Below are 27,291 nucleotides of genomic sequence, written 5' to 3'. Positions count from 1 at the left end.
TGGACAAGTACAGCTATTTATTTCAAAAATCATTTGACAGAGACCAAAGGTGGGTCCAGTCCTTCTGTTGGGAGCCACCGACTGCTGTCAAATGCCGAGTACAGGTCCTGCATCAAATGAAAGTAGCACATCAGAGCTAAGATCAACAGCACGACTGCACTGAAAGCTAGCCTCATGCATTTCCAGAAGTGCAACAGTGCACTGAAACTGACACGGTGAATCATCTTTTCTTCTTCTCATGCAGGTCAGCTCATAAGGATGCAATAGAATCATAGCTGAGCTGAAAATAAATATTACGAAGAACTGATTCCAAACAATGTGCTCAGATTCTCTTTCTCTCCTAACCCTATCCACCACAAACACCACCACCAACATATGCATTTTTAAAACTGCCACGAATAGCGTGAAAAAAAAAAAAAAACAAAAAAACATTCTACGAAAACTGGTTTTGGTGGATCACCTCAGATCGAGCCAGGAGGAGTTTGTTGCTGGCCTCCACGTCCGGCATGCCCATGTCGTGGTCTAGAAGAGCCAAGGGGTACAAACAGTATTGCCATCAGTGCATATCAGTAAGCAATCAGAGCAGGTTTGCTTGGAGTGGTAAAAAACTCGTGCACAAAACACACAGCATGACCGATACGAACAGACACCCAACCAGTGCAGTTTAAGCAATATAGTTCACACCAGGGTTCTCCCCAGAATTCTGCAAGGAGTGAGCTGGAGGAGGGGGGCTGAATACAAGCAAACAAATTCTCCCTTCCTTGCTTTTCTTCTCCATTACTTTTTTTTCAACATGAGCATGTGCCATATTAAATGCTACATTAAAGGGCACCTAACCACTCAGAGGCCGAAAGTTAGTTGTGGTGCTGTAGTTGTGCGCGAGTCTGCAACAAACATGTAGTGCCGCAATAGTGGAGTTTGTGGGGATCCGAGGCGCGCCCGAAGCCACTGCGCGGGCATTTCGAATCCTTTCCCTCTCCCGTTCTCCGCGACGGGGTGGCGCCATTTGCGCTCCGCGGCTCGTGGTGGCGCTGCGCGGTCGGAGCCGCGAAATTCGGCGGGACAGACGCGCGTGCAGGCCGGAACGAACTCTCTCTCTCCTCGGACGCCGCTGGGTAAGCACGTATTTTCCTTCCGGTCCAACGTCCCCTTTGGGAATCGCTGGACTGTAGCCTGCCTGGGTGCCTCGGCATCCTTGCAGGCGTGTTTACCTCAGTGTTAGCTCCGGTTCGTACGTGAAGCCAAAGAGCGGTGCCTAGTGCTCGCGCGCGGTCGTACCACGCCGAGTCGCACTTGCCGGAGGCCCACACGTACGGAGATTGCCCTAACCCTCGCGACCAGGCCCAGTGGTCATCGCGAGAGTGCGCAGCATAGCCGCGAGGGACCTTTTCCCGAGCGGCGTGTCAAAGCTCGCCATTGCGAGCTGCGACGTGCTTCGCGGAACCCCTTGGTGTATCGTCCGCGCGGGAGCCCTTTGCTTCCCCGTGCCCGGGAGCGGACGTGTACTGTGTGTTGGGGTGCCGCAGAAGGCAAATAAAGTGTTTGTGTGTATGTTAGCTCGAACACTGTGTTTATGCTGCGCGGCGCTCAACGCCTTTGCTAGCTGAGCGCGTGCGGAGCGGTGCGCTAAACGTAAGCAGGCGACGGTAGACGCGGCCCTGTGGCTCGCTAAGCCTGAACCCGCGGTAGTCTTCGGCTCCGGTGAGCATCGAGGCTACCACACTGGCGCCCAACGCGGTATCAAAGGCTCATTAAGCCTTTGATTAGACTTAGTCGAGTCAGCACGCCTTTGCGTATCAGGCTCGCCGTGTTACCCGCGTTATGTCTGCTAGGCGTGAGTTTTGTCCGCTGTCGTTTTTAGCAGATACCGCTTTGCTCGAAACAGGGCCAGTGCCCCCTTCGAGCAGCATGCGCAACAGGCGCTCCCCGAGAACGCGACGCCGGCCGGTATCCCTTTTGAAACCGCGCCGCTTATCGAGCTCGGAGACAGTTCCCCACCGCTCGAACGCGCCGTTAACGCAGACAGCTTCCTTTGAAGGGTGCACAGACGCTGCTGCAAAATGCCGCCCAAATGATACAGGCGCTCACAGGGGCAGTCCAAACGCTTTCGGCTGTTCCGAAACGCACTCATCCCGCTGTCATGTTGGCCGTTCCGACCTACAGCGGGTACGGTGATCTGCAAAGTGCACGCGATTACCTGGACTCCCTCACACGTTACCAGAGAGCCATGGGTCTGGACGATCAGGAGGTGCTCGGACGCGTCGTCCCGGCTGCACTGACTGACACGGCGGCGAGGTGGTATCGGCTTTCAGGCCACCGAGCAGCAACCCTCGATGAGTTCCGCGCGGCCTTCCTGCGCGAATTCTTACCCGCTGACTACGAGAGTAGGATGCGGCGCGAGCTCGAGCTCCGCACGCAAGCTCCTGATGAGTCGCTTCAGGAGTACGTACGCGCGATGGAAGACCTTTTCTCTATCGCTGAGCCCAGAGCTTCGAACGAGGAACGCGTCGAACGGGTGATAGGCAGGCGCATCCGACCTTTTCGGCGTACCTGCGCGGCAGCCGCTTCCGAGATTTAGAGGAATTGGCCGCCGAGGCGAAGCGCATTCAAGGCGACATTCTCGCCGCGCGCGCCTATCGCCCGCCACCGCCAGCCAGCGTGGCCCTTGAACCGCGCTGCGCGTGGGGAGGGGCCGTGCCCTCCCCAACGGCAACAGCCCGCCGGAGCTGCCTTTGCGGCTCCCGCTAGAAGCGGGCACAGTTGGGAGCTGAGCGATCGCGCTCTAGATCCCTACGCGTACGCGAGGCGCGCAGCAGCCTGTGCTGCACCGCAACTCGACGCGCGCGAGCAGGGACGCTATCCGACCCAGCGCATCGATGAGGGTGACACTCGTCATAACAGATCCTTTGATCAACAGGCGAACCGACCCCTGCCGCTAGAGGCTGCTCCTCCTCGGGAGAGGGGCCGCGACGGCGCATCTTCCCTTTCCCGACGGAATGCGCTGCTTCCGCTGCCGCGAGCGAGGGCACATAGCGAGGGAGTGTCCCGTATCTAGGCCTCCTGTGAGGCAGGGAAACGGGGGCGCGGGTCGTTCGTGAAGGCACGAGCGGCCGAACCCTTGCTTCTCCCCTCCGCGTACCGGGCAAGCAGTCTTGCTGGTGCGCACGCGCCGTTTATTTCGGTCATTATTGCCGGCCGCGAATTTTCGGCGTTGCTAGACACGGGCGCGAGCGCTTCGTTGTTTGGCGAACAGGTTTTGTCCCACTTGCGGAAGCACTCGGTGCGCTTGCGGGACAGCCGAACGACATTCACCCTCGCGAAAGGCGTGGCCCAGTCGGCTGGCGCCGCAAGGTTGACTGTCACATGGGGAGATCGAAGGAGACGCACGCGTTTCGTTCATCTTCCAGGGCTCAGTGTTCCTGTGATTCTCGGTCGGGACTTTCTCCTAAAAACCGGTATCGTTGTGGACATTGCGAATGGCGGCTATCGCGACGGACCTTTTTCCCAGCTCAAGCCGTTCATCAGCCCGCCGGCGTATACAACTGCCTGTGCAGTAGAGGCGTCGGAACCGTGTCGCGTGCAAAGTTCGGGGGCAGGCCCCTGCGCTATGCGCTCGTCGGCTCAAAATCCCCATCGGGATCGAGCGGCACGACACGCAGAGGCTCCGCATCCTTTGACCGCCTGTGCGACTCATTTGGATGATACACAGAAGGCTCGTTTGTCGGCACTGTTACGCGAGTACGACGAGCTCTTCACCGATCAGCCGGGCTGTACTGAGTTGGTGAGCCACGCGATCGAAACTGGCGACGCGCTTCCTTTGAAGTGTAACCCCAGGCCCGTCAGCCTGGCCAAGAGGCAGGTTATTGACGGCTTGCTGGACGATATGCTTTCAGCTGGCATTGTTCGCCGTTCGTCCAGCGCCTGGGCGTCTCCAATTGTGTTGGTGCCTAAGAAAGATGGCAGTCATCGCCTGTGCGTAGACTACCGCCGTCTGAACGGAGTGACTCGTAAGGATGCCTATCCGCTCCCCACGATTAGCTCCATCGTAGGAAACCTCGGCACTGCGCGGTACTTCACCACGTTAGATGCCTCCAAAGGTTACCTACAGGTCCGGATGGATGAGCGTGACCGGTGCAAGACCGCGTTCACCTCCCACAGAGGGTTGTTTGAGTTCACTCGTATGCCCTTTGGTCTTTGTAATGCTCCTGCGACTTTTCAGAGACTCATGGACCGCGTCCTCGGGGAAGCAAAGTGGTCATACTGCATGTGCTACCTCGACGACATCGTGATTTATTCACGAACCTTCGAAGAGCACTTGGCCCATGTTGCCGATGTGCTCGGGAGGGTGAGGGCTGCCGGGATGACGTTAAATCCCGCGAAAGCCCAATTAGCGCAGACTCGAGTTCAGTTACTTGGGTTTACGCTGGGCGAAGGCTCCATTGAGCCAGACCGGGAGAAACTTCGAGCAATCCTCGATTTCCCCGTGCCCAAGGACGTACGCGGCCTGCGCCGCTTTCTTGGAATGGCCAACTTTTACCGGTCGTTCATTCCGTCCTGTGCCCGAGTGCAGGCGCCCTTGACCAAGCTCTTGGGTAAGTCCGTGTGGCGATGGGGACCTGAGCAGCAAGAGGCGTTTTGCCATCTGTCTAGCGCCATTGCGGAGACAGCGCAGCTCAAGCTCCCCGACCTGACCAGACCGTTTGTTGTCCAGACTGACGCGAGTGATCTGGGATTAGGAGCAGTTCTCCTACAGGAATACGATGGCGTGTTGCAGCCGCTGGCCTTTGCCAGCCGCTCGCTGATACCCGCGGAGAAGAATTATTCCGTGACTGAGAGGGAGTGTCTCGCCATCGTGTTTGCACTGCGTAAGTTTGACGTCTACCTGGATGGGACGAAGTTCGTGGTGCAAACAGATCACAGCGCGCTAAGCTGGCTGATGCGGCTCCGTGAGCCTGCGGGCAGGCTGGCGCGCTGGGCTCTTAATACAGCATTATGACTTTTCAGTGCAGTATCGGAAGGGGAGCACTAACGTGGTAGCTGACGCGCTATCCGTGCCCCAGTGTCTACCGGGAGCCTGGATTCGGTGCGACAACCGCTAGCGGTGCCTTTGCGCAAGCAAGCGTCGGGGGCGAAACGGCGGCCGAGCCGCCGAGCGGAGAGAAGGGTGAGTGCGCCGACGAGCGAACCCTTTCCGCGAGCCAGGCAAGCAGCGCGCCGCGACGCGGGCGAGAGGGTGAGCAACACGAAGCGAACCCATGACGCCGACGCAAGCGGCAGCGATGGCTGCAGTCCTGAGTAACGATACCAGGCTCCCCTTTGGGAGAATGGGAATCGCTTTCAGCAGGCAAGAGCTACTGAAGGCCCAGCAAGATGATCCGTTTTGTCGCGAGTTGAGCGACGGTCTCAGGGAGACGGAGCGCCGTGACGCTGCTGGTAGTGCGGCGGGCGCAGGGGGACGGGAACCGGCGTGTGTCGCTGGGTCCCCCGCGGATACATACTTGCTGGACCATGACGGGCTCCTGCTGAAATACATAGCCACCGATGAGGAGTCCGTGGACCCGTTTAAGGTGGTTATGCCCAAAAGTCTGAGAGCCGCACTGTTGCGATCCTCTCACGACGAACCCATGGCCGGTCACCTGAGTGGCTCCAAAGTTTTTGCAAAACTGAGCAAGACTGTGACCTGGCTTGGCATGAAGCGTGACATTTTCCGCTATTGCCGTTCCTGCCATGTCTGTCAAGCGGTGAAATCAAGGGGTGGCAAGCCGCCCGGCCTGATGAAACCGATTGTCAGTGAGCGTCCGTGGCAAGTAGCCACCTGCGATCTAATGGGGCCGTTCCCCAGAAGCAAGCAGGGGTTCATACATCTGATGGTAGTCGTGGATCATTTTTCGAAGTGGGTGGAGTTGTTCCGCTTCGGAAGGTGACAGCGCGAGCGGTGCTGAGAGGCTGCAGGAAGTGTTTTGTCGGTTCGGCTTTCCGGAAAGCTGATACTGACAACGCGTCGTATTTCACCGCTCGGGTGTTTGGTGATACGTGCCGTTCCCTAGGAATTAATCACTGCACCACTTCGCCCTACCATCCCCAGTCCAATTTGACGGAGCGAACCAATCGTACGCTCAAACCGATGTTGGCGGCCTTTGCCGAAAGTCAAAAAGACTGGGCAGACCATTTGAGTGAGCTCGCGTTCGCAATCCGAACCTCCGAGAGTCGCTCTACTGGTTTCTCTCCTGCTTTCCTCAACTTCGGAAGGGAGTTGGCAAATCCGGTGACCAGTGTCATGCAATGCCAGCTCGGAGACGAGGAAGCACCAGCAGACTGTTCTGCTTACGCATCAAAGCTTCGGGACAGGCTTTGTCGAGCTCTCAGTAGAGCAAGGCAGAGTTTGGCATCGGCCAGGGCTGCGCAGAAGGCCCAGTATGACCGGAAACATCGCCATCTTTCATTTAAGGTAGGTGATCTTGTCCTGAAGCGCAACCACGCTCTTAGCGACGCGAGCAAGGGGTTCTCAGCCTCGCTCGCTCCTAAGTGGCTTGGTCCGTACCGAGTGGAGAAAGCTTGGACTCCGCTCGCGTACTTGCTGAAAGATCCCCTTTCGGGAAAACTCAGCCGTGCCCACATCGCAGACCTGAAAGCCTTTGCGTCGAGGTCTGACGAGCTCCGCCAGCGCCCAGTGGCACTGCGCGCAAGCAACGGGGCACACCCGGGACGGCGGACCGCATTCGGACCACGCACCGGTATAATCTGAGGAAGCGGTCACCTTAGTGATTTCGCGCCGGACGGCGGACTTATTTCCGCAACCGAAGGCCCTCACTATCTAGCCTCAGTGCCTAACTTCTTTACGGCCTGTGCTCGCAAAGAAGTCGGCCCCGCCCAGTTTGCTGCTTTTTTGTTTGTTTGAGTGTTCATGTTTACTTGATGTGTTTTTTTCTCGTATTTTTCGCGTATGGAGTGTCATTTTGTTTTGTTTGCTTTTCGCGTGTTTTTTCTTTGCCTGCGGAAGGGGTCGTGCATACTGGTGCTTATGCGGGGGGAGAGGTACGAAGGACGCTACGCGCCTTCCATCGCGTGGCGCGTTGGGAGAAGCCCGTCTTCGGAGCTGTGTGTGTGTGTGTGTGTGTGTACGTGCGTGGTGGATCTGTGCGTGCCCTGGAAGTGTGCGGCGTGGTGACGACACCATAGGAAACCACCTTCACCCTATCGCCGTGGACCCTGGAGGTGTTCGGGAACCCGCTGACGTCAGGCGGACGCCCGGCTGTGTCCTTGTCTCGGCCGTCGTCGAGAAGCCTGCTGCCGTTGCCTCACGGCTGCTGCGCGAGGCTAGCTGACATGGCAGCTGCGCCCGGCTCTCTGCCGACGCCGGGACGCCTTGCACCAATTTGGTTTGGCGTCAGGATTACAGCAGGACCGGCTGTCCCAGCGAGGTCTTTGGTCATCCAGCCTGGAATTCGGGACCTCCGAACCACCACCGAAGCGGCGTTCGTCGGACTCGCGGGTCTGTCGACTAGAGACGAGCCGAAGGTGAGCCCGTTCCGGGCATGCGGACATCAAACAGGCCTCTTGCCTCGCACTCTGGCCAGCAACATTACGCACCGCCTCCCCCCGCGCCGTGGACGCTCTCCCGTGTGAGCATCACGAACACTCGTCTTAATTTCTTTTACCCCCTTCCGTAGCACCATATTGTATAGTATAGTGTATTTCAAGTGTATTGTGTTATTATTTCTTTTTTTTTCATTTTTTTATTTGTAGAGTAATTAGCAGCAGTTGTGGGCCTGGGCTGAGGTTAGCTGTTGCTCATTGCATAACGCCTTTGCATGCATGGGCGACGACCGGCTGCCTTTGCAGACCGGTATAGGCGCGCCTCGGATCCCCACAAGTTACACGCGTTTTATGATCGAAAAGCAGCCCTCGCACGTTTCTCGCTTTCCTTCACTATGCTCCATTTGTGGGCTCCTCTCTCCTCCTCGTGGGGAGCATGTGTTCTTGAGGGCAGACTAACAGGTTTTCGCTGTTGCTGACATGAGAAGATATGCGTGGTGATGTCACGACCAACTCTGGGTATACCGAAAGAACCGGAGAGAAGCACAGGATTGTCTTTCTTATTTTTTGGTGTCTTTCTTATTTCTTGGCTCGCAGCGCTGCCACGTTTGGCACCGTTGATTGTGACGGCATTCTGAACTCTATGCGAGTGTTTACTTGAAATGATCAAAATATATATATATATATATATATATATATATATATATATATATATATATATATTGAAGGTGGTTTGGGGCCCTTTAAACAATTTCGCATTTTGGATTCATTAACAAAAGAATGCAAGCAGCGTCACAGTCTAGTACAAGCATGTCAGAGCGATTGAAATTTGCATCAGCCAACACTTCCAACGCACGTGGTCACAGTAACGAATCACAGAGCTGGTTTTCCACGTTTGCTTGTTCTCTCACTTTTAGTGTTGCACGTTAAAAGTGCGGTGCTGCCACTACATGAGCTATGACAATGCCAAGACTGCCAAATTTCATCAGCAGGAAACTTCCTGAAGGCCAATTTTCCACCCAAGAGCTGACTAGACATCACACCAGAAAAGTGAGATTTAGTGAACTCTACTTAAAATTACTTTTTAATATTTTCCCAAGTAATAATCACAATGACTATAGTAATAAACATCCACCGAGAGTAGCAGGAATGGAAAAAGTGAATCAATGACAGAAACTTTAAAGTTTGTTCTGAAACATCTGAGACAACAGACCCTTTTTATAATCCGCAAGTGCGCTTCCCTGGCCTGCATATTTGCCCAACTAATGGCGGCACCTGTCTTGCTCAGAATGGAGACAAGGTCCTAGTTGCATATGCTGGGGCTTGTCTATTATGCGTGTTTATGTCAAGAGAGCCGAGTCTACATTTTCCACGTCGTAGCGTAAGCGAAATTCACGTGATCACGCTGTTTGCAGTAAGTGACTAGCCGCCATTAGTTGGGCAAACTGCATAGCAGGAAAGCTAGCTTTACAATTGAGAAAAGGGTGTACTGTACTAAGAAGTTATGCCCGACAAGCTCACCTTCGACTTCGTTGTCCGACTCTGGTGCTGGGGGCGCCGTTTGAGGCAAAGGTGGGTTCGGGCCGTGGGGCACTGCCGCAGCAGCAGTCGCAGCATCCTCGTAACCAGTGTGCTGCACAAGGACATCACAGCTACTATGCCAGAGGCAATGCTAACTTGCTTCTACTGCATTATTACGTTACTCGTTCCTCTAACGATGACCAAAAGCAGTGTATAAAGAAAGAATGCTGCAATCTTGACAATTCATTTATATTTTTTTGTACCTTGAACAATTCACGATAATGAACTGATATTGATACTGGGCCCTTAGGGTAAATAAATCAAATGAAATGAAAAAAAAAAAAAAAAAGTCTCACAGCGACAGCTGATGGATCGGTGTGCTGTGGATACTCTGGCTGCTGTCCATAGTAGCCTGGGTAGCCCTGATAGCCCTGGTATCCAGCGTAGTACTGCTGATAGCCCTGCCAGGGGTTGTAGTAGTTCTGGTAGTTGTAGCCGTAGTTGCCGTAATACTGCTGGTAAGTCTGCTGACCCGGTGGTGTAGCCATGCTCACCGTAGTTGGGACGTTGCTTCTGCCGGAAAAACAAACCAGAGGAGAGAGAGGGATAGCACAACCTTAAAAACTGCCAGTTGCTCTCAAGAATAAAGCAAGATGAAAAAATAAAAATCAGACGTGGAGAAAACCTGACAGTCACAACTGTCTGGTTAGTGTGGTTAATGAGAGCTAACAGACAATAATGCCAAGGAAAGTATAGGGGATGTTTTTAGTAATAAATGTAAGGTAATTGTGAAGAACGAAAAGTGGACGAAAAGATAGCTTGCCGCGGGCAGGGACCGAACTTGCGACCTTCGAATAACGCGTCCGATGCTCTACCAACTGAGCTACCGCGGCGGCCATCCCCCGTCCAATAGGGTATATGTGTGCATTTAAACGTGGGAGCGTCAGTCAGCGCCGCCAGTAGCCATGACGGCGAGTGTGGAACACTCTTTTTCTGCCTTGTTGGCGTCACGTAGCACGTGAACTTATTAAGGCTTTACATTTTGTGCATGAAGAGGGCGAGATAGCGTTCATACATAATCATACAAGATGAGAATACTTTCCCCCAGGAACGATGTATTGCTGCTTAGAGTGCCACTTAGAGTGCCACCCTGTATTGCTGCTTAGTGTGCCACAAGCAAAACTGTAACGTAATCATTTCAGGGCGAGAGCCTCAAATGGCTCATGACAAAGGTCCCTCAGCAAAAAGCTGGTGCGTGGTACAAAAGGCCACATGACCACCTGAGCATTCACTTTATCTTTGCAGTGATCGTGTGACTAAAAAAATTTAACAAGCGGTGTTCATGCGATATGAAGTACACAGTAAAACAGCCAAACCATATGGCTTTTGCCTTCAAGTTATGTTAGGCAAATGCATAAGGGACCCTAGGAGTTTTTTCTTTCTATGTGCATCGTGGCGGCACAGATGAACCTAATCGACCCTTCTTTTCAGTGTTAGTACATTTCCAACACATAGTCAACAAGCCCACATTGAAACATTTTTCAAAGAAAAATAAGAAAGAATGTAGAAGAAAAAAAAAAAGAGGACTGGGCCCTCAAGTTCATCCCATGTTTTTACAACCAAGGAAGCAACCTTCCAAAGGTAAAAAAAAAAAAAAAAAAAAAAACACAGTAAGGATGGTAGCCAGGAAAACACGTTAAGCAAGCTTATACCCTAACCAAAGAACAAGCTCTTCAATAGTAACTATAAATCGCTGCCGCATCCCACCTACTAAAAGAACCACAATAGAGAAGACATTCTTAAAAAAAAATACGATTATTATTTACACAAAAAAAAAAGAAATATTGTCAAAGTGAGAAGACTAATCAGCAAGATGGTGGAGACAAGCTTTGTATGCAATGAGGAGGAGAAGGTTAGGACATGAGACATTCAATGTTGCATGCAATGAAACTAAGCCCTACCTTGCCCCTAAGCCTCCTAAAATTTGCATTCAAAGCTTCATATGAAAAGCGGAAGCCTAGCATGACAGCAATCTTTTTAACTGACAAACTTAAACACATAAGCTAAATGTGAAGACGAGAGAAGGGGAATGGACCTGTTGGTTCCATTAGATTGGTGGAACTCATTCTCTGCGGGAACAACTATTTAGGCAACAGTTTCGAGATCCAGTCTGCACCACCACTAAGGATAACCATCACAAAAATAAGGAAGGTGTGCTGTTCTGTTTTACGGCTTTTGTGATGTGACCATGGAACCACAAGACCATAAAAACCCATACTTTTAATTCAAAATGAACAAGAAAAATGCTGCCTATTGTTACCATTAGCCAATTCAACATCTTCTGAATGATAAAAGCCTTTAGCAATGTCAAATTAGCACCCCTGTCCTGTTTGAACCAACTTCACCACAAGCCTGCCAATTTCCTTATCCCATCGCACTACCTTATCCTCAGCTAGCCTTAACTGCTTTTGTACCCCTTTCCTTGGTGCGTTTTTTTCTTACTTTAGTTAGTCTGACAAACAACCAGTTACTCATACTATTTATTTTACATAACTTAGCTAGCTTAATTTCATCTCTCTCAATTTGAACTAACAATTTTTAACGATCAGATTCTGCCCTCTAAACAAGATTACTGTCACCTTGCCTCTTAATGCTGTCTAAAATTTTGTGTCATCACTATTTAGGTTAAAGGGACACTAAAGGCAAATAACCAATTTATGTCAGAGTGAAAGCCCAATGTATGACAACTTCTAAAACGGCAAATATATCAACAGCAGTGCCCTACTTACCGAGAAATTAAGCTAAATGTATCACATGAGCGCCACGAGTGGGGACATTTTCGAAGTATCCCGATGACGTAGGGAAGTCGGCCTACAATAAATCACTAGTATCAAACTGCAGCAGTAAAAAAAAGAACATTCCGAGCAACAAAAGACGTAATAAAATGCTGTTTGTTCGTTTCCGCTTGATTCATGAAAACAAAACCTCCGTGGCGTTGCCATGGGGAACGGCGCGCGTGGTTCAAACATGGTTCAAAGGTTCCGTTTTCGCCGAACTGTGCCTCGCCCGTCTCAGTGGTAGTTTCGGGATCGCGTATGCCAGTGCGTGTTTTGCGCGCTCGTGAAAGTCGCTCTGACAGAAAGTTCGACAAAATGCCGCATGCGTGGTGATATTGCCGGATGCCCGAATGGTGCCAAACGCCAGTGCTGCGCAAGGAAAACCGGTTGGCTTTTCACTGGGTGCCGCGGAATGAACCCTACGCTCGAAGTGGCTTAATGTCATGCCATTGCGCCAGTGTGCTAAACAGTAACCTCTGCGTGTGTGCTCGCTGCACTTGTTCGAGGATTACGAGACCAACCGCAACTTGGTGACGGCTTTGAATGTGCCCATCCGAGCAAGTCTTTGCCGCAGCGCCCCGTTGTTGCTACTGTGGGTCCCGCTACTTCCGCTCGGCTGCTGCTAGTGTCGGCGGCCGCGCAGTAAAAGCGGGCAACGTTGGGCACGGCAGCAGTGAGTATGAGAGTCGTATTTTCAGGCGGGAGATTTGAAGCGCGCTAACGCGATGCGGACACTAAAAACGTGATTTATTTCAAAATAAGCACTTCCTTGGCACAAAAGCAGCACTACGAGGTTTCTGGACCGCTATTTCAACAATCAACGTCGACTTAATATTTGCCTTTAGTGTCCCTTTAACTGCCATGCAATATGTAACTCGCTGAGCAGTCAATTTGTACAGCCACTATGCTCAGAGTGACAGTACTGCCACATTAGTACAAGCAAAAACTCACTTTTACTTCAAAGTTTACCAGTTCATGCAACATTTCACTGTGATCCCATTCATGCACTTATTCATTTTATATTATTATTATTATTCTAGCACCTTAATATGTGCCAATCACACATGGGAATGTTAAACAGGTGCCAGAGGTGTTACAACTTTTGTTTTTCCTTTTTCCATTTCAAAGTGGCAGTACATGCAGTGACCAAGAGTCATGGCATGAAAATTACGTTTGGCACACATATACAGCATCATCTTTCCCTTTCCATTCTCATTTCCACTTATGCATGCACTTGCTGCAGTGCTTGGCAAACCTGAGCTCTGTGTAAGCGGGACAACATGATGATGATGATGATGATAACAATGATGACCCCAGACAATGCCCTTCCAAGCAAAAGAAGGAGCAAAGGTGTGGAAGGGCTGGTGGCTACCTTTTGGGGGTGGCACTGCTAACGCGCAATGCCTTGCCGCCCAGCCCCTCGAAGCCGTTCATGATCTCAAGTGCCTGCTGGTGCTCCTCTTGGTTGCCGAAGCGTACAAAGCCATAGCCCCGGCTCTTGCCACTCTCGTCCAGCACCACTGAAACAACACACCGCGCCCGGACCACACCGGCCACAGACAAGCTTGCACCCACTCACACCTGCTGCTTCTCCAGGGGCCTGACCAGCAAAAGGTGGCAGCCTCACACAAACTACACAAGGGGGGGTGCCTTACAACAGTACTGTCCCCACACCACAAGCAAATTCTGCGTTGGCCCAAAGCAATGTCAATGCTAGGATAAAGGCAGAACCGTTACAATTACTGCAGCCAAAGGTATCGGATTCCACCAACATGAAGCACCATGCTGCAGATCTTCGTTGTTACGCTGACACCAACTAGCTACCTTTCTATGCCATCCGTGTTCACAGCTGTATGTATGCCATTGATCAAGAATCGCATGATATATCTGCATAACAGTTACCAAGCACATGTACTACTGGGAAGACACCTGGCAAGTAGCCAATTCATCAGCAACAATCTGCTATCATGTATACACCGAACCATCTGATTTAACAGAGCTACTCCAGGAGATCCCCAAAGTCAATTAAAGTTCCACACTACAAGTTTGGAGTTTTTAACAAACGAAAACTGTAGAAAAGAAGAAGGGATGACAAAATATGCAAAAGCTAAACAAAGAAAGATATTTAATTCTGACGGATCAATGCAATTTTAGTTTTTGCGCACAGGAATTAGAATCTTAATGCTCCACTATCAACAGTAGCCTGCCTGTCATCCAAATCCTATTTGACCCTTTGCAAACGGGCCACAGGTTTGGTCATAGGGTCACAGTACCTAAATGTGGCAAAGGTCCCTTTACTGCTGCTAATGTTGTCCAACTAAATTCACCGCACCAACATGCCCAGCTAACACACCACACTAGGCCTTTTGCAGCCTGAAACGGGCCAAAAGAGAGCCATGGCTCTATGTTCACCCCCTTATGTGCGTCTGTCGGGGTCCACCTTACTGGTAAGTGCCCATGGAGAAAGAAAGAAAATGCACACACGCGAGGCTTCGCAGCCATTGAAATTCCCACAGAAAAAAAGTACTGAATGTTGAAAGGCATACATGTCGTCAGCGTCCACAGTCATCCCGTCACCACGACACCTGAAGCCGCCACAATCAATTAGCATTAGTAAGCACATGTGCAGAACAGCCTCTACGAAATAATACGAGCAGCTCTTGCAGCAGTAACCAAACGAGAAATTCACACGATTTACAACGATCAAGGTGCTTACTATCGGCAGCTGTGGAATCCAGGGTTGCATCAAGCATGCTGTAAAGAACATTTATTTGTTCACATAAGTTAGCAGGGTGTCAAATGCAAGAAAATATTCTGGCTCACACACTGCACCTACGCAGGTACCACACACTATACAGTGAATGGCAAAACTCGCACCAACAAATCTGGAAAGCAAAATAGCGGTTGCCACGAGTACACGAGTTAAATGTGGAAAGCAAAATAGCGGTTGCCACGAGTACACGAGTTAACTGCTGTTCAGCTATGAATGTATGTGCTGACCCATACTCACACTTTCATACTTTGAACCACCATAAGATATTGGCCTACAGCTAAGGAACATTACTTTTGTCTGAATTCATTAAAAACGAGAAGTATTATATGCCCCTGAAGCAGCCTTGGGAAAAAGAAAAACACATGGATAATAATATAAGTACAGTTTTCTCATTAGCTTTAACCCTTAGCGGTCCACTGTCAGCCTCTGCCTGACAACACAATGCGGCCATAGTGGTTCCACGTCAGAGGCTGTCCGACAAGGGCGTTAGGAGTTCTATTTCGTGGGTTTTCTCTCTGCCATATGCGCGCTTTCTCCCCATACATGATGCACCATGTTTTGTCGATGTTTACTTTTTTTTTTCACACAAGGGTGCAGCACAATATTCGGCTCCTCAAACCTTCTAGATATCCCACCCCCCACCCAGGATTTTGATACAAAACTTGCTTATCTTTGGGAACCTTTTTTTTTCGTAACAGTAGGTAAATGCTGTACAATTTTAGACATTCGGCTGTACTAAGGAATTTTTATTACAACTTTATGACTAAGAATGGTGCATTTGTGATTGCACCCCGAAATAATTCAGGATTGCCAAACAGCAGGTAGAAGAATCCTTCAAACATAAGGCATGTTACAACATTCATCTATGCTTTCACGATGAATGTCGACTTACCCTTTGCTGCTTTCACCGATGGAAACCTTGAATGAAATGCTGTGTAGAGGCCCAGGTCATCAACCTCCGGAGTCAAGTTTCCAATAAAGGCAGAATGCTCAATTCTGGAAACAGATGCAGCAGGAGAACACTGATGTTTTATCAATGAAACTGAATATTCCATGAGTTCATAAAATGTGTAACTTGTAACACCTGCTTTAACTCGTAAGGTTTTTCAGGGTGTCTACCGAGTTGACTTTTCTAAATTCCCTGAGTTTTCCAGGTTTTCCCTGAGTGTTTTTGCTAAAATTCCCTGAGTGAAGCAGAACTTTGTTTTATGTCAAGATGGGTAGAGACCATATCGCTCGGTGATGTCACTCTCTAATACGCACGTTAGAAAATAAAAACGACTTAATCCCATTTGAATAGTACATAGAACAGTTAAACCTCAATATAGCGAAGTTGGTAAAAGCGGCAACTCACTTCGTTATATCGAAACTTCGTTAAACTGAAATTTGACCTTTCATGCAAGGCATAGTTACTGAAGGATTAATCGTAAACTGAAAATGCCACAAGAATGCTCAACTAATATGGCAACATGAAAAAACTTTTTTTATTTTTTGCGTGAAAAAAAAAATCAATTTTGTTGAGCCTGAAGTGCAGCAATCACAGTTAAATGCCTTGCCGAGTGTCACATGTATATACGAAACAAATGCGGGTTTAATATACTGTGGAATTGCGCTTGTTCTGCTGCTGCGGGTTGTTGTCAAATCCTCGCGCGTTGCCCAGAGCAATGCAACGCCTTTGCTACCATGTTGCCCAGCCGAACCATTTGCTCTCCACGAATGCAAAACATCGAAAACCATCCCACGTTAGAAAAAAAGAGTCACAGTTTCACCGCGAGAGCAAAACAGTAAATCCGATAGCAACAAAGAGGAATTTTATATGAATGTAGGCTGGCAGCTCGCTCCTTCAGAAAATGCAGCCGCTGCACTGAGAGGCTGAAGCCCTTAAAAAGGCTGAAGCCCCCGCTCAGCAGTGCATTTTGGTGGGTCACGCCTATTTAGAACAGCCCAGAGGGGATTATGGCGGTGTGTAAGAAGCCTTCGTTGTAAATGTGCATAGGGAAGCAGGAAAAGGTAGAGTGATGAGAGAGGTAGAGAGCAGGGACAAGATTCTCTTTACCCCTTTTGGGTAGTGGCAGGCAAAGCAACCTGAAAAAGGGGGCCAACTCAACAGGCAGCCTGACAAAGGAGGTGGACGACAGGCACTGAAGGGAGGGGGCGGGGGCTGGCTTAAGGGGGGGGATCGCCGCTACGCCCCCCCCCCCTTGGATCCGCCACTGCTATGGCTTCAACGGAAGTTTTGCAATTAGAGCACAATACCTGCAAAGGTATGAGCCGTCTGCTGATCCCCACTAAAGATACCGCGGCACACGCGACCACGCCCGCTGCTACAAAGTACGCACTTCCTGTCGGACTCACGCAGCCCCCCCCCCCCCCCCCCCCCCCCAACCCGCCGGCTCCTATCTCCATGTGCTCATCACGCGAACGAGACGGTCGGCTCGTTTCATCTCTGCTTAAGCCCCGTTCGTCGGCAGCGCTCGCGCGCTTTCACTCGCGCATGGAGCATACGACGCGCGGGGTGATGTAATCGCGATTTGGACTTGATAAGGAAGATCATGGCGAAGGCATAAAATTCGCGTCGGAGTGTCTATACAATTGCTATCGCAAAAAAAGAAACCAATATAGCTGCGGGCTAAGATCTCATGAAAGCACGGTAACAGCCTGAATTACGGCACATCCGATTATGGTGGAAACGTTACTGTTTTCCGACATTGCGCGCCGAATCGAGCCAATGGGACCCGTGCTGGAGTCGCGAATTTCGGTCGCCGCTATGCCTTGGCTCTGAAAAGTTTTGTAATTCGGCTTTGTAGCAAACATCCACGTGATGTGGCTGGTAATTGCGAGCTGCAGCCCCCCCAAAATATCGGTCGACTGCCTAAAACTTGTTTCAGCATGTGCCCTCATCGGGAAAAAAAGAAAAAAAAAAGCTTTCACTTGCTGTGAGTTACGCTAGCTCTTGTCTGGAAATTTATTCTATTCTTCACGGAGTCCTAAATAGCATCTTTGAAGCTCGGTATCCGAGCGAGTGAGCGCTCCGATAACAGCCAACAAGCGTCGTCTTTTTTCTCGCTGATCGGGATGGCTTGCCAGATACCAGCCTTGTCGAAGACATCCGCTTCCTGAACTATCGCGATCGCTTGCTAGATAACTCAAGCTCGTTACATCTACTGCTACCGCTTCTACAACTAATCATGCTTGTTACTTGACACGCGGCGATAACAAAAACGCCATATCGGGCGCTAACGTACAGCACGCGCGAGAAAGAATACAGAACTACACCGCGTAGTCACACAACACCCTGACAACATTGCGCGATACAATGTGTCGTGGTTCATGGTTCCTGCATGCCGCGCATTAGCCTGATTCTCTCCCACTCCACCGCTCCGAAGGCGATGACAGCATCGAGGTGCGCCACTTCCCCGCAGCTGCAGCGGCCGTTTGATTAGAAAAATGCGTTCACAAAATATCGAGCCAGGGCTACCGCGACTTTCGTTGCCTTTCAATAAAGTTACTGTGAATTTTCCCTGATGGGAGCACAATTTCCCTGAGTTTTCCCTGAGAATTTCCAGACTACCCAAAATCCCTGAGAATTCCCGGTTTTCCCGGTTTTCCCGGTCGGTAGACACCCTGGTTTTTGTATTTATGAAAGTGAAAGGGCCCTTGGACCGCTCAACTTCAAGATTTCTTCAGTAAAAATGCGAATGCATTTGATGACAGATCAGGTAAGGGCAAATAAGCGAGAAAGCTACTTTAGTCTCTCTATGACATGAGGCTACATTCTTTGCTGCATACTCACATAAGCCTTGTCTACAGATCAGTAATGTCTTTTTTAGTCTATTTTAAAAGTGTCTTAGGGCCCCAAGCCCCAAAATAGTGGACTGCATGCATATGTGCTGTCTACAGATAAAAACTTCAGTTGCCGACAACATTCTGCTGGCTTGAAATAAAACATCACACATCATAACAGCCTTCTCGTTCTGTGGTGCATCTTTCGGCAAAGGCATGTTTCACTTGGCGCATTCTCAACTCGTCCATTCATGAGGCTGGGATAATTACCTTGTGAGTGCTTTTGAATAAATATCAACAAATGCTTTTCTGCTGTATGTTTAAAGTGGTACTGACACCAACTTTCGAAGCTGAGTTTACTCTTGTCATACAAGTCTCCTGTACACAGAGACATCTCTGACCAAGTGTGAAGTTTAGAAAATGCTGATAACGTAATTTGACACTGAAGTGAATTTTCACATAGCAAACCTACTGACATCAACACTCGAACGACGTCGAGCTAGAAAATTCTGGCGACTTCACGCTGCAGTATGGCTAGTTGTGATTACATCAGGTGCAAAAACATACAAAATGGCCGCTCACACGTGCCTTTCTCATTCCTCACCATCGAGTCACCATAGTTTAGTGACAAGCGAGCGAGCAAAGTCGAACTTCTGCTCTATTGCCATGTGTGCACGCAAGTACACAGTCTAAAGTGATCACAAGGTAAGGGGATCGTTTTATTAAAGATGATATTCTTTCTTGGGATACTTGAAGGCAGAAATTTTGGTCTGTCTGTCTATCACACGATTCAGCCACCCGGCCAAAGTTTAAGCAATTGCTGAACGCCCAGCCATCTTGAACTGGTAGCTGCGTTCATACTTGTGAATACTGTCGATCAAAAAGCAATTATTATGCATATCTGCGAGTATTAGGTGGTCAGTGGCGTAGCCAGAATTTGGGGGGGGGGGGGGGGCTGGCAAGTCAGCAGATTACACATACACACACACACACACTCCCGAGAGCCAAGGAGTTGAGCAGTCCCGCAGAGTGCTGGCGAGCCTTGCATCGGTTGGGATTGCAGAGCAGTCTTTTCCCGGGAGTCTAGTTTCGCCACCTATGCAGGTGGCATTCTCAGTATACACTGGCAACAAATAAGCGGAGATCGACCAGTGTCACATACGTCCTTGTAAACTTCTGGCTGGGGGCTGCAGTTGTTGCTGCAAGCCGATGGCTTAAGATAAATGAACCATGGTCACGGGAGTTTTCTTTTGTCCCACTTTCGATTCCGAGCCAACGTCGTCACATCGTTTAGGTCAAAGCTATGTCCTGTGCAGGGGTCTGCATGGGTGCTGTTGCGACTTGGCGTGACCAGTGTGGACACGAGGGGGCATTGTGCCCGGAGCAGTCAGCAGGACAAATTGATGGAAGAAAATACTCTATGCACAAGTACAGTAGAACCTCGTTGATACGTTTCCGGAAAAAAAAAAACGCGGAAAATAAACGTACGATCCGGGAAAACGTACGATCCGAATCCAGTAAAAATTGAGGCTGACAAGCCCATATTGAGGTGCAAGGGCAAAAAACATTTATTTCTCAAAAAAAAAAGGGGGGCCATGAGGCGATGCGAAGCAGCGTTGCGGCATGTAGAGCCCGCGTTTCAGAGGGGGTGTGGAGAGAGGGAAAAGGGAGAGAGGGAGTAGAAAGAGGGAGGGGAGACGGAGAGGAGGTGTGTGGAGAGGGCTTGCACATGCGCAGTAAGGGTGGTCACGCTGCACACCACAACCGCCACCACCACTGGATTGAACTCCGCTATAAGATGCTTCATATCTAAAACATGGAGGGACTCTTCGATTTTCAAACTCCTGGCATCTCGCTGGCAGCCAGAGGTCAGCCAGCTAGTTCCGGTCCTGACCTAAAGTAATGTCGTGGTCACGTGCATTGAAATCCCGAGACAACCCGAATATCGCAAAATCAAACTCTGGGACAACCAGCGTAAACGTAAAGAAACGCTACCGCCGTGTCAGCATGCGAAACATTGCGCCGCATGAGCGTCGGTTCTTTGTGCATTGCCGCTTGGAAATATGGGGCTAGGTTTGCCGAAGAGCAGAAGTGATATTTTCGAGCATACGCATTTGGGATGCGATCACGTACGTTCGCAAGATCACACGTGACTTGCCCCGTCCGTGAAGAAAACTGCCGCCCCGCTAAAGGCTTAACAAGCTCAACTCTTCGCAGTGCATGTAACAATCGCGGTACAGCACGATATGCGAAATCTCGCGAAAGTGATAAGCGTCCCCGAAAGCGACAGCTGTTCGCGGCTATCGCATACTACGTCGCACACTAGCGCTGATCAGTTTGCGTTCTGTCTTAACTTGAGACATGCGCTGGTATGTTCGCCACCACTCGTAATCGCACCATCTCGCACGGCGGAACGGGCTTTAAAAGATAACGCCCGGCGTAATGGCAACCGAAGGTGACGTCCCCAAGCGTCCGCACTGCGATCTGTCGAGTCCTCAAAAAGATGGCGGCGAGCGCGCATCGTCTCGTTTTGGCGTCTGATAACCAGAAACCTCCCAGATATCTTCCAGCACAAGTCTTTTCTGGCAGCTTCTGACGGCCCGCTGGTAGACAGAATTGCCCAGCCAGCAACCCAAAAACGAATGCGCTCCGGGAGAAAAGTGTGGGGAAAATTATCGGCCATATTTACTGGGCACAATGGCGGCGTTGCTATGGTTACGGGTCGCGGCGATGCGGCGGCAGCATGTGGGTTTCCGCGGCAAACCGTTTGAAGATTTTGCCGGCCAGCGTCGCCGCCTACCTTCGGGTCGGTGTGTGGTTGACAGAGCGCGGCGATCGAGCAATTCGGAGAAGACACGGAGGGGACGATCGAGCAATTCGGAAGAGACGCCGAGGAGACAGTTGAGCAAAGCAGAGAAAGCGCGGAGGGGTAAAGGCATGCCGCCGACGCCGCGCGGCGACTGTCTGCCACTTCGCGCTTCACAAGTGCGAAAGAGGGCTCTTTTTGCACGCCTGAATGGGAGTTTCTGACTACAAAACGTATGATACGACCGCAGTTTTCCGCGGTGCTGAACGTTGCTGCCGAATAATCGTATTTTCCGGGAACGTATTAACCGGAACGTATTACACACAGCTGTATTGGGTTATTTTTAATTTTCGCGATTTCGAGCGTAGGAGCCGGGAAATCGTACAGCGGGAACGTATCAACGAGGTTCTACTCGTTCGATCTCAGTGAACAGGCACCAGCGCTCTTCAGTGCACCGGATTAAATAACATGGTTGGGGTTCACCTCCTCTTTCTCTCAATGCGGTGGCCGCGATTCCACCAATCCTGCAGCACCGGTAAGTGCATAATGAAAAGCCCATCTGAACCTCAAAAATCAATGTCCAGTTGACAACGTAGCGCTTTGAGGCTGAAGACTGACACCTCAGATGATCCTTTTTGGGGAATTGGCGGCTTGTTGACCCCACTTAGTCGCACCTGGACTGGATGAGGCCAGAATGGTGAGAGGATCTGCACGGTATTGGAGAGACGACACCACAGGTGCACGGAACGCTACTGTTTATCTCTTCCATCCCGCTCAGAAATGTTGTTTCCAACCACTGAGAAGCGTGGGAGAACGGCGACTGGCGTCGACGGTCGAGGCTGCCAAGGCAATGGCATAACAGTGTATATGAGGCGAAACGTCCATGTCATTTTGTTAATAATTGTTTTGTTAAATCGGGGTGGACCTTCTACAACCATGAATTCACCCATCTTTTGGAACATTTTTGCGTCTAAAGAGATGTATGCATCCTGCATCTGCGATTTTCTCATGGAAACTGAGTGATGTCTTCGTTCCCAGCCCATGTGGCACACAGTCATTTCATCGCTTTATAGCTCTGACACAAGGGCACTCTAAAGTCCTTTACGTAAGGGGACATCTTCCGGAAAGGCGTTCATATGCAGTGTGTGGGGATCCAAGGTGCGCCCGAAGTAACTACGCGGGCATTTCGCCGTTCCGCGAATCCTTTCCCTCTCCCGTTCTCCCGCGACGGCAAGTGGCGTCATCTTGCGCTACGCGCTGGCTCTCGTGGTGGCGCTGCACGCGCACGGTCTCTGAGCCGCGAGATTCGGCGTGACTGACGCGCGTGCACGCCGGGACGAGCTCTCTCTCCTCGGACGCCGCTGGGTAAGCACGCGTTTCCTTTTGGTCCGACGTCCCCTTTGGGAATTGCCGGACTGTAGCCTGCCTGGGTGCCTCGGCATCCTTCCAGGCGTGTTTACCTCAGTGTTAGCTCCGGTTCGTATGTTAAGCCAAAGAGCGGTGCCTAGTGCTCGTGTGCGGTCGTACCACGCCGAGCTGCACTTGCCGGAGGCCCACGCGCACAGAGATTGCCCTAGCTCTCGCGACCAGGCCCAGTGGTCACTGCGAGAGTGCGCAGCATAGCCGCAAGGGACCTTTTCCTGAGCGGCATGTCAAAGCTCGCCATTGCCAGCTGCGACGTGCTCGCGGTCCCCCTTGGTGTATCGTCCGCGTGGGAAGCCCTTTGCTTCCCCGTGCCCCGGAAGCGGACGCTGTACTGTGTGTGTGCAGGGGTGCCGCAGAAGGCAAATAAAGTGTTTGTGTGTGTGTTATCTCGAACACTGTGTTTATGCCGCGCGGCGCTCGACACCTTTGCTAGCTGAGCGCGCGAGGAGCGGTGCGCTAAACGTAAGCAGGCGACGGTAGACGCGGCCCTGTGGCTCGCTAAGCCTGAACCCGCGGTAGTCTTCGACTCCAGTGAGCATCGAGGCTACCACAAGTGACACATGATAAAGGGGTATCTCCCTCCCGGCAATGTTCCTTTCTCGGAAAGCAGATCCCGCATCCACCTTTCGAACGTAAAGTGTGCTTGGCTCTCGCACACAGCGTGCACAGCTCAACAATGCAGCCTTTTAACGAAGGTTCTGTGGGTGCCGCCTAATCCCTCTGTGATGTAATTATGACTAACCTCCCGAAAATACACTGCCGAGGCAGTGACATCACCCTCTGTGTGCCCGCATCAAGTTGCTAGTGCCGACATGTTGAATCCCGGCAGTGTCATTTTCTTTGTGAATAGTGCAGTGCATTGTAGTCTGCACAGTGGGCGCCGTCAACAAAAGCCCCAACTACAACAGCGTGGTTTTTTAAATGTTTTCTCTCCTGCTGATTTAAGCAGCGCCTCTTTTAGATGCGAAGCAGCTTATGGTCGACCCTACCTCCCTCCCTCACTCCGCCGTCCACGCTAGTACCGCCTCTCTGTGCTGCGCATGCGCCAGGCACAGTTGTGGTGCATGCGACAGCGGAGTGAGGGAGGGAGGTAGGGTGCCTGGCTGTGCCTGGCTCTGTTCCCATGCGCCGGTTTAGCTCGAGGTTTCGGTGCCACCCGCTTTAGGCGCCACGGTAGCTCAACGGTATAAAATGGCCTGCGCCCGCTCCACTCTTCATTCTCTCCAGTGACATGATGAACAACAACACCACCGGCAACGCCAATGCCAATGCAAATGCAAAGGCTGCAGAGGATGAGAAGAGGGCTTGAGCCACTGCCGCAAAATGGCAGCGGCGGCAAGCCGATCCCGAACTCCGGGCTAGAGAAGTGGAAGCGCGCCGTAAACGCCGGCAAGAAGCTACGGATACAATGAGGGCTCGGGAAGCCGAAGCGAGACGTCATGACGAACGATTCGAATCCGCAAACGGAAACTCTAACGGAAGCTCTTACTGAACTCCATGTCGCCCCCTCGACTGCTTCGCATGATCCTCATGGTTCCCTCACGAGGACATGTGCTGGATTTTTTTTTTCTTTTCTCTCACTTTCTTTTTCTGTGGCGCTCACTTGAGAAACTAATTAGGGAGCTAATCGCGGAGGCCACGAACCACCTAAGGAACCTAGTGCAGTGTCATGTGCTACCGACGGAACTTTTCTGCAAGTTGTCCCTTCAGAGCAACGAAATGGGCTTACTCTGAAGTACTGTACTTTTTGCCCACGCATGAGGTGCATTAATTAAAAAGACCAAGAAGTCTGTCGAAAACGACTACCCGCTGTCCGTACAGGGGCAAGAGAACGAAACGTCCCTGCAGCCAGCTGTCAAATATGACCACCCCCTCTTTGGGCCCTCCGCTAGCTGGATATGATCCTTTCACGTTCAAGACGTCCCCGCCGCAACGCTGCATTCACAATACCGTCTCTATAGCTTAATCATGAGCTTCCAGCTAGTCAACAATAATATGGCTCAGCATGGGAGAGCGGAGCTCGTGTCAACGCGTCACAATGGCAATCCATAGAGCTGTGCCTCTGCTTGCATGCTTGCAGGGAATTTTTGACGGTCATGCGCTGCGCAGCCAGTTACAGGACTGCCACGGGCGCAGTGAGGACAGCCAGTCAAATCAGCAATGTTCGCACCAAAATATCTTTTCGACCATGGAAAGCAATTCTAGAAAAAATCTGGGATGACTTCAGGCGCAGGTGGCTGTTTTGGTCGGCGGTACACGACAGTACGAAAAAATTTCGTGGGGAGAGGGGGGGCTGCTGCCCGGTCAGCCAACCCCTGGCTATGCCACTGTAGGCGGTGTGTTCCTTTACTAGAAAATACATAGATACGTAATTCTAAAAACCCTAGTGTTTCTTAGGCTGCACTGAAAATGCAATGCTATGCACGAAAAAGTCCTCTGCCGATGATATGATGTTGCCACCTGGCAGTGGCCCTGGGAACAGCATCACGGGTGGCCGCGGATGAGACCAGGATTCATGTAGTACGGCCAGCAGAAGACTATAATCTTTTGACAACATTTGCAGCGAAGCATGCAGATACACGGCCAATTTTTTTCAATTGGTTGCCATGGTACCGACATTGTGCCCCCTGAAATCTTGCACTTGTAGAACGGGAGATAATAGTTCCATATATTCCCGGTGCTCAAACAATCATGGGTCGATTGCGTGCGACACAGGCGAGGCAGCAACTGTACGCTGACCAAGAGCAGACAAAATTTCATTGCTTGCCACATGGGTGCGTGGGATGGAGTGGCTGTGGAAACATCACGATATCTTGAGCAAGCACATCACAAGAACACGATGTGTCTACACTGTCGTGATGTCAGGACATAGTACAGAACCAAAACTAGCTTTTAAGAAACATGTTGCAATTTTTTCAAGCGCACTCAAGCTTACTCTTACATTTTCTAGGCTCTTGAGGGTTTGGCCTTTCTTTTGACACAAAAGACTGACAAAGGAAAAATCGTGTGTCAGTACCGCTTTAAAATCTTTATAGAATGAACAATGCGGAATTACTTTTAGAACAGCATACACAAGGAACCAAGATACTCACTGCTGTTGCGCAGCGTCTTTGCTGTGACAAGCGTGGTTCAGTTTAAACTTTTTGCTCTGCAAAAGTGGACAGCAAAAACAAAAAAGAATTTCAAATCAATATTTGTTTCAACGTTAGCACCTGAAACAATACATATATTTCAACACTGTCAAAGATCAATCCAAGTCCTGCTACAGATTGTAAGCCTGGTACAATATACTCTTCACAATTTGACCTACTTCAAGTGGAGATTCCACAGCATCAGTACAAACCGCATGCCGTACTTAGTTTGATAAAGAAAATTTGAACAAGTGAGCCCGCTGGGTGCGATTACATTACACCCCCTCTTCTCTTGCGAGGCTACTGCTTGCAGGCGCACTTTTTTATACGTCTCGCAAGAGAAACCGAGGCTTGTTACCTGCACTGCAATAACGCAAGGGAGCTTGACACGTAAGCTTTTCTTAAATTTAACATCTTCGCAATTGCGTCAAGAAACTTGCTGGCGTACAGCGAGCGCACACATATATTTCACGCAGTTGAGAAAGCAACTCTTACAGGATTGGAGCCAGGTATCGGCTTGCCGTCGCACTTGAGAAGTATCCTCTGCGCCGTGTGTTCGTCAATGAACTCGAGGAAGCCGTAGCCCAACGGGAGTCTGCGAATGAGTGAAAACAAGCACAAGCAAGACGTTGAGCCCCTCGAGTAGGCCCGGTGCGTAGGGGGTTGGGTTGAGTGGGGCCACTTACCCGGTTAACTTATTCGTGATGATTTTCGTGGACAAGCAAGTTTCCCCCATCACGGCGAAGGCTTGCTTCAAGAATGCCTCATCCATGTAAGGCTCAATCTGGCGAGAATATAGCAGCGCGACTCCTAGACCCCTCCTTAACCGGCAAATCGTACCAATCTCGCGAAATGGCAAGCTCACGCTCAACCGCAGGCTAATCCCCGTTCCCATTTCGCACGCTAAGCCTAGTTACGGCGTTACTCCGCCACTTAAATATGGAAGCGAAGACAAAAATCAACTTACATCACCAATCCACAGCGTCCCTTTAGACATAATGATTTCCTTGTGTCGCTGATCCTGCAGCCATTAACAACAAACGCCTTACTTTTATTATATTACGTTAATTACGTGCCCGTTTCGCGCACTTCGGAAAATAAACAGCGTGGAAAAACAATGTTGCCCGATGAGCGTGACTGTTGTGGCTGTCTCAACTGTCCTTAAAATGACTAAAGAAAAATAAAGAATGCAAGAATGCTAAAAAGTTACTCCCGACAATTAAGTTATGAATTTCGTTGACAATAACACTAATATTTTTACTTACACTAGTTTCAAACAAATATTTTCTAGATATATGGCAGTTGAGTTGAAGAGTACGATAAAACACGAACAAATAAGCAAATAAGCATCATATGTTTATGTAAATAATAATGTAGCTATGAATACAGTAGTGGTCATCCCCAGGCCATTTGTATCCACGTTTATGAGTGGAAAAAAACAGCGCTAAAATGACGTGACAAGAAAGGACCACGACGGTC

The 27,291-nt window shown here is 50.3% G+C and overlaps 1 protein-coding gene across 1 annotated transcript; it reads right to left on the bottom strand.

Moving 5' to 3' along the window:
• Positions 1 to 26,942, bottom strand: LOC119376171 (tRNA selenocysteine 1-associated protein 1). The gene is made up of 10 exons (XM_049411369.1): positions 26,780 to 26,942; positions 26,499 to 26,596; positions 26,308 to 26,407; positions 25,774 to 25,829; positions 15,560 to 15,663; positions 13,267 to 13,414; positions 9,414 to 9,630; positions 9,058 to 9,169; positions 461 to 522; positions 1 to 107 (listed from the first exon to the last, which is right to left on the bottom strand). The coding sequence occupies exons 1-10, from the start codon at positions 26,807 to 26,809 to the stop codon at positions 30 to 32; spliced, it is 1,005 nt and encodes a 334-aa protein (XP_049267326.1). The 5' UTR covers positions 26,810 to 26,942; the 3' UTR covers positions 1 to 29.
• Positions 26,943 to 27,291: the final 349 nt, after the last annotated feature.

Source organism: Rhipicephalus sanguineus, unplaced genomic scaffold (assembly GCF_013339695.2).
Source record: "Rhipicephalus sanguineus isolate Rsan-2018 unplaced genomic scaffold, BIME_Rsan_1.4 Seq1108, whole genome shotgun sequence".
Taxonomy (NCBI): Eukaryota; Metazoa; Arthropoda; class Arachnida; order Ixodida; family Ixodidae; genus Rhipicephalus; species Rhipicephalus sanguineus.
This window is presented reverse-complemented; position numbering and strand designations above follow the sequence as displayed.